The following is a 12426-nucleotide window of genomic DNA, read 5'->3' on the forward strand; positions in this document are numbered from 1 at the left end:
GTAATCTTTCACAAACTGGAGATTGACTTTTAAAAAAGAAAGAAAGCAAGCAGATCAATACGTAACGTTTATATACAGCTTTAGGTTGTTCAATGTATTATCTAGACTTTTAAAAAAGAAAGCAAGCAAGCAGATCAATACGTAACGTTTATATACAGCTTTAGGTTGTTCAATGTATTATCTAGATAAAAACCCTGATATATGACCAACAGGAAGTTATGAATATTGGGCTTATCTGTGGAATAGAAAATTATTCTCTCTGTAATCAAGGAGGGACTACTCTCCCCCCCCCCATTCAGTTATTGTTTTTAAAACTAGGATTCTGAGAATTCTAATTTGTGGATAATAAAAAATGTCAGCGAGGCCCTAGGTGGGCAGTATGTAATGCATCCTCGCTATCTCTGTTTTTCTTTTCTTTTTTCTTAAGGACTAGCATGCTGATCTGGAAGTGAATGCTGCTGACAGTGGAATGCGTTTCCAAGTGCGCTTAGAATTAAAGCCATAGTTTTATTTCTTCTCGTGCCAGATTTGGAAAACTCCCATGCAGCAAGTTTCTTTGGCAGTCTCCCAAGTCTGTTTGTGCCTCCCATGGCTTGTTTGTAAGCCTAACGGTTTTCAAGACAGTATACTATAGCAAATGGGGGTGGGGAACCCATTGTTTCCCCGGCAGAGGCTAAAGGCACTTTGTGGTGAAAAGGGGAAGGAAAGGCCTTGTGTGATGTTATGCTGAATGGTTTATTTGTTTTTTAAATGCTTGATTGTTCATACTTGCATCTGTACATCAAATACATATCTTTCTTATTTTACATAAGTCAGTTTTATCAAAATGAAAACCCAACAAAAGAATATAAGTCCTCCTACAATATATTTAGTAAATAAGTTTGACTTCCTGTCCTTTCCCAATTTTTCCACTCTAATAAACCTATTGTTTCATGAAACAATAATTTTCATACATATATAAATCTGTTTTCTCCCTTTTATATGCCGATTTTTTTAAGAGATGGACTTAGGGCCAGGGCCTTTTCAGTGATGGCTCCAACCTGGTGGAATGCTCTGTCCCATGAGACTAGGGCCCTACGGGCCTGTAAGACAGAGCTATTCCACCTGGCCTTTAATTTGAATTCAGCCTGATCTTTTATTTTCCCTTTCTTCCCTCCCCCTCCCCTTTTATGAAGATTACCCACTCTGGGACCTCACAGCTAATTCTCACCTGGCCTCCTTGCTGGCCCATGTAGGACTAATTCAGCCAGCTAGCCCTGGTGACTATCTAATGTTTATTGAATGGATTTCCCCCAAATTGATTTTTGAACTTTGGATTTTATTGCCATTCATGCTTTTATACTGTGTTTTATGCTGCTTCTATGTTGTATTACAATTGAGTGTTTTAAATTTGTTGTTAGCTGCCCTGAGCCCGGTTTTCTGAACCAGGAAGGGTGGGGTATAAATAAATTATTATTATTATTATTTATTAATTAGGCTGCAATCGTGTATCCCAGGAGTAAGCCCCCATTGAACGCAGTGGAGCTTATACCTGAATATGTTGTTATAGGATTGTGCTGTTAGTTAGCTCGGAGGGCAACAGAACATTTTGCACAGCCATGTGCAGCCCATGAGCCTGTTTGAAACCTTCAGAATGAGGGTACGGGAAGGTTTGAAATGGGTTTGTGTCCTGGGAGTGGCTTCACTGGTCTGCTGTAGCAAAAGCAACCTGCAGCTGGTTTACTGTGTTATATGCAAATCATATCCACACCATGGCTTCCCCCAAGGAATCCTGGGAACTGCAGTTTATGAAGAGTGCTGGGGATTGTAGCTCTCTGAGGGGGTAAACCACAGATCCCAGGATTCTTTGGGGGAAGCGACGTGCTTCATATGTGTGGTACGGGTGTGACCCCAAAGTTTTTGTGGGCTAGAAACTTAACCCCATCAAAGATGTTTGAAATAGTTCTCTTTCTACTCTCTCTTGTATTGCTCAAACCTTTGGCTTACCTTTTGTATGGGAGAAAAAAAGCAACTATGTGTGTAGGACAATGGACCTATCCCAGCAAACACTTGATGCATGTGATATAGTAGGATAGTGGTTTTCATCCTTTTTGAGACCACGTCTTTCTTGACAAGCTACATTCTTTCTGCGGCTTCCTTGTGGACTGGTACGCGGGTGGCACTGTGGTCTAAACCACTGAGCCTCCTGGCTTGCCAATCAGAAGGTCTGAGCTTCGAATCCCTGCGATGGAGTGAGCTCCTGTTGCTCTGTCCCAGTTCCTGCCAACCTAGCAGTTTGAAAGCACACCAGTGCAAGTAGATAAATAGGTACCGCTATGGCAGGAAGGGGAACTGAGTTTCCATGCGCTCTGGCTTCCATCACGGTGTTCTGTTGCACCAGAAGCGGTTTAGTCATGTTAGCCACATGATCCAGAAAACTGTCTGTGGACAAATGCCGGCTCCCTCAGCCTAAAAGCGAGATGAGCGCCACAAACCTATAGTCACCTCTGACTGGACTTAACCATACAGCGGTCCTTTACCTTTTACCTTTTTACACTGGGGTTCCGTTACGGGATGCTTTCACCTTGAGCAAATAGATTCTTCCTACCCTTGCTGTCGGCCAACTGGAACAATGAAGTCACAGCTAACAAGAGGAAGCTCTGGTCCCTATGTTGTTTTTTGGCTTCTGTAACCAGGCAGCCAAGAATGGTGCCTAGGAACTCAGACTTCCCCTAACTGGTGCCCTGAAGATCTTGCTGGACTATAACTTCTATCATCCCTGACCATTGGCCATGCTAGATGGGACTGATGGGAGCTGGAGTGCAGCAATATCTGGTAGGAAAAAAAGGATGAGGTAACTGGGGAACTGAAGTTTCCTGAACGATGTCTACGGGGCTGCTGTTTTGTTTGTGTTTGGCAGGTCTAATTTTTGAAAAGCGGGGTGCTGGGATTTGGGCTTTTATGGCCCTCCCTCTGCCTGATCTGCAAGCCCTACCTAGATTTGTGAGGTGGGAATGCAGCCTGCATCTTCAGAGACCCTTAGGTTGGTTCATGCGTGCCTCGGCTAAGTCTTGATGTTGGTAATGGGTATCAGGTCTGGCTCAAATTAAGCCCTGGACTCTAAAATTACACTTCTGCAAGCACTGAGACGTGTCTATTATGGAGGGTGTGCTGCCAGCTGTCTGACGGGATCAGCCTTTTTGTTCCTAACCCGGCTCCAAACCATGCCTTGTCACAGAACTATTGTTAAGAGGCCTTATAAGGAGCTGTGAGGCAGTCTGTCTGTCTGCCTCTGGATGTCTTTCTGTCTTGTTTTCAGTAATTTGGTAGAGTAGTGAAGCAATCTTAAGCTCGCATGCGCCAGAAAAGTAATTGGCCTTTAAAAAATTAAGATTGTTATCTAAATCTAGGACATGTGCTAAAAAGAACCTAGATATTCTTGCTGAAGGAGTGGGGAGGAGTGGGGTCATGTCTTGCTGGCCTTTTTGTAGTGTCCTGTGAAAGATCACTTTCACACAAAATGTGTGGGGCAGTATGAAATACGCCCCTGTTGCTGAGACAATGAGGTTGACCATCCCTCCCTTGCTGTATTGCAGAGAAGATGGCCAGGTAAACTGCCGCCGTGTTTTCTCTGTTTCCTTGGCAGTGGGTGTGGGAATATTCAGGGAGGCAGGAGAGGATATATTGTTCAATGATATCCTTCCTAACTTGTGTTAGCAAGTTCTATGTCTTAGCAGAGTTTAAACATTCCCCTTTAAACTCACAGCAGTTTGCTTGTTGTAGGTTCATCTGTACCTCTCTATATAAAATTCCTGGTAAGATCCCTTCTTGTCCCTCTTTAAAAGAATAGACATGACAATCTTATTAAAGTCTATATAAAAGTAATTTACTCACATTCATTCAGTTCACAGTTGGATCCCTGAAGGCAGACTCAGGTTACAAAAGTATATATACATGCGGAACTATCCTATAAGGGATTCAGGTATGTAGCCTTGTTGGTCTGACACAGTCAAAATAAATAAAATAAATAAAAAAAATTGTCTAGTAGCACCTTAGAGACCAACTAAGCTTGTTCTGGGTATAAGCTTTTGTGTGCATGCAGTGGCAGGCAGTCACTTCTGCTAACATGTAGAAAAACAAAACTGAGAAGAAGGAGCAAAAGAAGAGCGTGTGCTCCCCTACCCAGTTTAGGCCACGCCCACATCTAGTCACACGCAGAGGAAGTTTGTCCCAGCTCAGGAGGAAACAGTAAGTTTTCTCCTGGTTGGTACAAAGCATCTCCTAGCATGTCCATTCTAGGAATGTTGAACTTGACTGCTATGTGTTTCACATCCCACTGTGGGTGGGTGGGTGGGGGTACTCCCTTGCACGCAGGGCAGGGGTAGCCCTGTTTGTTATCAGTATTACCCCACATGGCCAAATATGATATCAAGCATGACTTCATCTTGCTCCTTGCCTGATCCTGGATTGGGTGGAATTACTCAAGGAGGTATATAGAATGGCAGCAAAGTTGAGAAATGTATACTGCAAAGTATACAGCTGGGCAAAGAGAGGATGAGGGGGGGCATCATTTGACCCCTCCAAAATCACAACTTTCTTTTTGTCCTGAGAATGTTCAAACATTCAGCCACAGCCCTAATTCACTGTACAGTGGTACCCCGGGTTAAGAACTTAATTCATTCTGGAAGTCCGTTCTTAACCTGAAACTGTTCTTAACCTGAGGTACCACTTTAGCTAATGGGGCCTCCCGCTGCCGCCGCTCGATTTCTGTTCTCATCCTGAAGCAAAGTTCTTAACTCGAGGTACTATTTCTGGGTTAGTGGAGTCTGTAACCTGAAGTGTCTGTAGTGTCTGTAACCCGAGGTAACACTGTACAGAAATTAACACAAGGTGGGGCTGTCAAATCCACTTATTTACTTTTGCTGTCATTTTGAAAATTGCTGTTACTGAAACAAGTAGACTGAGGATTGTGGCATAGGTTGCATTTTTAAAAAATTCAGACTTTGTTTACATACAAATGTATTTCTAAGCTGCATAACATTTTAAACATTTGTAAAACGAAAACACTAAAACAATGTAATAAAAGCTGAGATAGTAATAAAAACAATGTAATAAAAGACCAGAGATAGTGGTACAGGGTCCAGTCTTATGGATCAGAGAAAGCCTTTGCACATATGCCTTTACAAGACTCCTAAAGCAAACAATTGATGGTGTTTCTCTTTTATTTACAAATATGATCTCAATGGATGCTTGACTTTGGAAACCATGATGTTTCCAATCTATTATGTAACGTTAAAGAAGTGTTTGTAATTCATGATTTTGAATCGGGTATGCGCCCCAAATGCTATTTAACCAGGAAAAATAAATATTGGGAGGAATCGACTTGGTTCTCTGTTTTGCCAGTTTCCCCTCTGCTTTGGCAGAGACTGTGGCAATGGGGATGGATCAGCTAAGATAATCTCTGCTCTTCTGTTTGTTCTCCTGTTGGTTCAAGCAACCTCGTCTCCCAGAATCGCAGAATAGGTACAACCCAATGAAAACAATACATGTAAAATCATGCTAGTTACATAAATTCCCGACCTTATGCATATGTGCCCCATTGCATTCAACGAAATCTTACCTGCATATAAGACAGCACAGTGCAGGATTGCAACCTCCCTCAAGATCCCTTGAAATTAGTGGAGCTTATTTCTGAGTAGACATGTATGGGATTGCATTAGATGCATGCTCAACTTAAGGAGATTGACGTTTTTATGGCATTCAGTGTCGCAAAATGTGGAATTGTCTGCTAGGATAGATAGTTTAAAATAATAATAATAATAATAATAATAATAATAATAATAATGAGGCAGATGATGGAGGATTGGCTGCTATTAGCCTTGATAGCTAAATAGAATCCTCCATCATCACAGGCAGACCCTGCTTGTCATCTTCCCAAAAGCAATTGGATAGCAATTGTTGGAAATGCCATTTCAGTGTTTTGTATACCAAACGGATCACTGCGCTTTGCAAGGGAGGGCCTCCTTCCTGCCAGCAATACCCATTAGGATATCTCTTCTGTGCAAGGTAGGAATTGTGTATTTTCTGTGGTGGCACCTAAACATCTCTGTTGTCTTTTTGAGATGAGCACAAACAGTTGTGGAGTGTAAAGTGGGACGTCTGCTAAAACCTTTGTTTGCACTGGGCAGTGTGGTGTGCAGGGTTAAAGAGCCCTTGTGCTTTGGCAGCTCCCAGAGAGATACATAATGAGACGTGGTGTTTGGGAAGCTCACAAGGACTTCAGTTGTTGTCTCCTGCAGTTATATGCTGCTGGCCAGCTCGTATTTTCCATGGCAAGTCTTGGCCTTCTTCCACCTCACTCACCTTCTTTCATGCTCATAGCGCCTACAAACCTTATTGACATTTATATTCTAACTTTCCTCCAAGAACTTCAAGGGGGTACACACGCATGGTTCTCTGTATCTCCATTTTGTCCTCAAAAGGCTGAGAGACTTTGGGCAAATGGCCAATTTGTGGCAGAATGGGGATTTGAACTCTTGACCTCTTGGGTCCTAACCTGACACTTTAACCACTATACCACATTGGCTGTCCTGATGGGAGTTGCATTCCAACAACATTTTGAGGACCACAGATTCTCCATCTCTCCTGTAAAGGCTGTTAATCTGACAAAAATACAGTTGTACCTTGGTTGACAAATGCCTTAGCAGTTGAACGTTTTGACTCCTGAAAGCTGCAAACCCAGAAGTGAGTGTTCTGGTTTGTAAACGTTCTTTCGGAAACCAAACATCCGGCGGGGCTCCTGTGGCCGATCGGAAGCCACGCCTTGGAAGTTGAACGTTTTGGAAGTCGAAGGGACTTCCGGAACAGCTTCCTTTCGGCTTCCAAGGTAAATCCAAAGTTAGGTATTGGAATAAAAAAACTGTAGTGAAAGGGGCATAGATTGCCTGGTCTTCTGTTTTAAGGCCAGACCATCAACACATCCCCTCCTGCCTGTGACACACCTAGATTGAGGTTGTGGTGTACCATATTTGGAGAGCAACTGTACCCCTATGGCTGCTGGAGGAACGATTGGCTGTAGGTGACAGAAAAGCTGTGTGTCACAGGGAAAGGCAGAAGCCCCCTCCCTTTCTCTCTTCGCACCTCCAAATACAGTGGAACTGAAACAGAACTGGTCAGGCTTCCCACCCCCAAATTTCTCTCCGTGCTGCTCCCTTTCCAGTTACTAGCAGGTAGATGGTTCTGAAGTAAGTTTTATTTGGGTGGTTGCTAGGCTGCATGTGTATAATCTGGCCATGGGTAAGAACAACTTCTATGAGTTGACGAGAGCCTTCCGATAATAAGCATATTGCCTTTCTGGGCTAACCTCAGATTGCACTGCAGCAGCTCCAAGCAAAACTGGAGAGCGCCAGGGTCCCCTGCCCTAAAACAGGGAGGGAGATTTTTGCCGAACTGCTTTGTGATGTTCATCTGGTCCCCATTAACTGGTCTAGTGCTACTAGTCACATAGGATAAAACACAACCAGAGGTGGATCAGGGGCTTAATTCTATTTTGTAAAGTATTGTATTCATGTATTTAGAATGGCCGCATTTAATAACTTGCCCCATAGCCATAGACGATCAAGAATCCCATACAGGGGAATGAGCAGGCTGGGGGAGGCAATGGTTTTTGTTTTGCTTTTAAGAAACATACTTTGCAGGGCACTCCCCCCCCCCCTTACAGACTGTGCTCTCAGGTGTCTTAATTCTTTCAGTGTGGAAATATTATGAGTGTCTTGTAAACATGGTCGTTGCTGTTTTCAGGATTCTCTAAATTGGCAGGAGGAATGGTGGTTTTTGCTACGAATAGAACAAAATCATAGTCTTGAGTTTCCAAATATACAGCCTTTTGTATGCTGTGTGCTTTTCCCCAGGCCAAAGCTTACACATGAGTGTTTCTTGTTATCTTAAGTGCTATGTAGCGTTTGGGTTTTGCCTGGGTGTTTCCTCTTATACTGGGTCGAAAACCTCATACTGATCCTTAGGTTCTTTCCCTTCTCTTGGCTTCTGTACAAAGAGATTTCTGGTCACCATGAAGAGCAGTTCTTTGCAGCTATAGATAACCACTTCATTCTTCTTCTTTTATGCAGAGGCATCAATAGATGTGGTGCCTGTAGAATCAACATGAGCAAAAACACACCAAACCCAGTTTTGTGGTTTCACACACACCCTCTCTTTCTTGACCCAAAGTACATCACCAAGATTGTGGGGTGATAAGATGCATGCCATCCATAGCTCTTTAGAGGAGCAGTGAGATACGAAAGAAATGGCAGCCCGCTATTTATTGTGTTATGACACCATAATTAGGGGCCTCTCCAAATTTTCCTTGTATTTGTGCATTCATGATGATTTGTTCATGTGATAGTATTGGGTAGATTATACATGATCCTGCTTTCAAAATTGTTCGCTTTTGCAAAAGCTTTGGGAGCAGACACTCTGCTTCATTTCTAAGCAGTGCGTGCCCTGTGGCTTCCTGCTGAAATCCTGTAATTTTTCATACTGCAAACGTCCCCAGGTTGTTGTTTTTTGGTCTCGCTTTTGTTGCACAAGGGTGCTCCTCCAGACCTCAATAATGTGATAACACTGGGGGGAGAGCATAGCAGAACAAATAACGAAATGAAATGATGTGTGGATAATACAGTATGAAACTACCACGAATTATTGCAGTTGCATCAGTGGCATGCTGCAGAATTTACCTTAAAAAACCCACCTATCTAGAGGGGCCCAAGTCAATTTTTAACGTGTATTTCTCTCCTATTAAAAGAATACTTATGGTCCAAAAACTCTAGTGGTTGTCTCCACCATGGGGGAAAAAATATCCATTTTTAAATTTATCCCAGAATAATCAAGCTGTTCACAACTACCCACTACTCTGTTCCCTTACAATTCAATTTTTGCTGCTAATTGCATGGCTTCAGATGCTTCTCAGATAAAACTGAATTCTGGGCTTATAGGATCCCTATTGCAACCCCTGAAATTGGCCCCAAGCAAGTTTTAGGAATAGACCATTAGTTCCTTTTAAAAATGTGGGCAATAGCCTGCTTCAGAACAATATTTTAATGGATGCTTGGAGAAGCTACTGGAAATCGAGGCTTTAAAACTCCATTTGGCTTAAGTACTCATGTTTCACTGTGCATAACAGTAATAAATTTGGGGGAAAGAAATTTAATCTCCCTTTTCATGTAAACACACTGACATTCTAATAAGCCATCTAGATTCCTTGGTTTTTGGCAAGCAGCTTCTTCCTTTGCACATATTTGATGAAAATTATATCTGTTATGTCTAGGTTTCCACCATTTCTCCTTACACTGAAAACAGATGTTGTTAATAATATTTCCTCAGCAGTGCATGCCTCTGTTAAGTTAGTTCACAATTCCAATTATCATTGTGCGATATCCCTTCTATCATCTTGAAGCAATAGCTGCTTCAGTTAAGTTGCCCAGTACAGTTATACTGGTAGATATAGTTTAGTTTAGAATAATTTAGAAGCACAGAATTTGTAGAGTCGGAAGGGATAACAAATTTGGCCCTCCAGCTGTTTGGGGACTACAATTCCCATCATCCTTGACCACTGGTCCTGTTAGCTAGGGATGATGGGAGTTGTAGTCCAAAAACAGCTGGAGGGCCAAGTTTGGCCACCACTGGCACTATGAGGATAATTTAGTCCAACCCCCTGCAATGCAGGTATTACTTGCCCAACTTGGGGCTTGAACCCACGACCCTGACACTAAGAGTCTCATGCTGTACCAGCCAAGCTATACCAGCCACAAGAACACTTGGCAGCAGTGGGATTCAAACCCACACCTCCAGAGACTTGCCCCATAAGATAGTCTCTCTTCCCATTGACATATTATTATAGTATGAAATAACTGCATGCACTCTATTGTCATTTTAAACGTGAAAAAATAACTCCCAAGTTCTACCCTAATGTTTCTCTTCAAGGCAACTAGAACAGCATGGTTTTTTTTTTTTAATTTCAGCCCAGCAATTGCAGAGCCTTGCTTGACAGCCTCCACTGCGGATTTTATTTGGTGAATTCAGCCCTGTATATAGGCTGGAGGGTTTTCAGGGATATAAATTGTTAAGTTGTGGGTGAACATGTCAGCGATTCTTCAAACAGCTCTTGTTTATTCACAGGCCAGAACAGAACTGAACTGAAGGGTTCAGCTAGCCTGCTTATATAGAGGTCCACTAGAACGCAACAGTAACCATTTTCTGTAACTATCCAATCACTGAATGTCACTTTCAATCCCTTATTTGTATATGTGGACCTGAGTGAAAACTATCTACAGTATCCCCCTGCTGTCCCAGGGTGAGAACTTCAGTACATAACATATATATTGGTCTAATGAGTAACAACTAAACAAACCTCTACTATCTTGCAGCTGTGCAAAATTTCCTTTGCTGTGCAGTCAAGGTAATTCTCAATTAATTTATGGCTCAGTGAAATTTCTAAGGTTTAACGTGTGACCTACTGGGCTGCGAGCCTATGTACGAGGAGGATACTTAATGTGTGACTGCTTTACCAAAGACAAAGGATTATTGTAAGGCATTTCAGTCTCATTAATGCCTGATTTGCTGTTGTCAAAAGCACTCAGCTCATCTACCAGGCAGACTCTGCTTCTGTGCTGCACAGTCTGAAAGCCCCTTAGTGCCCAGTTTAAGAGGTCTTGGCTGCTGTTGACTAGTTTCTTCTTCATTTATTCTATTCTCCGTTTGCAAGATTATGGTGCATCTGCTATATGTGAGAGTTTCATGACTTAAGCGTAGTGCAGTAGGATGAAGCAGGGTCTCTGTGTGGGAGACCCTGCTTTGTCACAGAGCTCCCCATGTGCAAAACAGCACCTGCTCAGATGTGAGCTCTAGGGAGACTCGGGGAATTTGGTCTTTGCAAATTGCTTTGAAAAAAGACCTGATCTGCTCTTCTCAGACTATAACGCACGGGTCGGAACATAGCTGTTGGGACCATGTTCTAAAGTGTAGCTAGGCAATGAAGCAGCTGTTAAAGTATTGGAAAGCTCTGAAGCGCATAGCCCGCTATTTGAAAGGGACTTTGCACTACAGGCTGAGGTTCACCAGTCAGAAGACTGGTGGTCTTGAAATCTTTGCAGATGCTCGTTTTGGAAGTGACACCACGGATGGTACAAGCACTTCTGGAGTATGCTACACGTACAATGGTTGTCTGTTTGACTGTCTGTGCAAGAAGCAGACGACAGTAAGCCTAAGTTCCTGTGAAGCAGAACTCAATGCTCTGTCATTTTCACTCATGGATTGTGAATGGTTGATGCAACTGTTTCAGGACATCAGAGTTTCTGTGAAATGTCCTATACAAGTGTATCAAGACAATAGATTCTGTTTGGCTTTGTTGAACTCAGTTGCAAGCAAAGAACCAAGTACTTGCAGATTAAGCTACATCGTGCAAGAGAGTGCATTCAAAAAGGACTCATTCAGGTGTCCTACATGCCAGGAAATGAAATTCCTGCTGATCTGTTGTCTAAGATTGTTAACAGAGAACAATTTAAGGTTTATGTACAGAGGTTGCAATTGGGTTGAACCACAGGTACTACAGGTTACACGGAGAGGGGGAGAATGTTAGGATATTTCCTAACAGCAGCATGCTTATTTTCTATTTCTCCAGCTGTGGCAACATAGCTTTTGTTAGTTGAGCTCTACAAGTACGCGTTTAAATGCGTATGTTGACAGAAAGTGCACATGTAAATATTTTGAGATGATTCAAAAAACAGACAGGCCCACAGATTAATGTGGGAATGAAATGGAGCACCTCTGCCCCGCAGTGCCGATATCCACACGGCAATGTTGCTCGTCCCAGAGTGTTAACTGTGCTGCAAAAGAGGTATAAAGAATTAAAACTCCTAGGCCTTTTCTTTTCTTTTTTGGATAGCCTGTTTGTCAGTGAGATGATGACAGCTTTTGCCTGCTTTGTATAGGTCCTCATGGCTGCAGTCTTCAGCACAATCACTCTAGGTTACAGTCCCACTGAAACTAGCAACACACTTTGAAAATTAATGGTTTGAAGACTCTTAATAAGCCCTGCAAGGGAACTCTAAATTTGAACTGTCTCCATGCTGGAGCCCTGGTCGCAGGGCTTGTTGATGTGCCACAGAGCGACAGGGCCACAAATGTTCTAGGAGTAGGGTGAGATCAGACGAAGAGGTGTTGCCGATTATAAAAAAGGCCTCTCCTGCTGCACAGGAAGTGTCTCTTGGCTCGGATTGAGCTTAATTAAACAGCCCGCAAAAGCTGCTGCCTTGGCTTGAGTGGGGAAAACAGGAACCTTTTCCTCCCCTCCTAGAACTGCGTGCCTAATGTTCTTTCCGGCAATTATAAGGGGGCAGGCTGCTTTTGCTTCCAGTCCCTTTCTTCCTTTTTCCAAGAGGTTTTGGTTTCAGT

The 12426-nt window shown here is 42.8% G+C and overlaps 1 protein-coding gene across 4 annotated transcripts in view; it reads left to right on the forward strand.

Annotated features, from left to right (window-relative positions):
• Window positions 1-12426, forward strand: part of PALD1 (phosphatase domain containing paladin 1) — a 107452-nt gene that overhangs the window by 11955 nt on the left and 83071 nt on the right. The window contains exon 1 of one of the 4 annotated variants that reach the window (XM_083441384.1): window positions 433-599. The exons of the other annotated variants lie outside the window; for them this stretch is intronic. Coding sequence (XP_083297510.1) covers window positions 589-599 — 11 coding nt within the window. The 5' untranslated portion in view covers window positions 433-588. Of the gene's footprint in view, window positions 1-432; window positions 600-12426 lie in introns of those variants that run through there. 4 annotated transcript variants of the gene reach the window in all.

The sequence above is a fragment of the Podarcis tiliguerta genome (assembly GCF_965153285.1).
Source record: "Podarcis tiliguerta genome assembly, chromosome: 5".
NCBI lineage: Eukaryota > Metazoa > Chordata > Lepidosauria > Squamata > Lacertidae > Podarcis > Podarcis tiliguerta.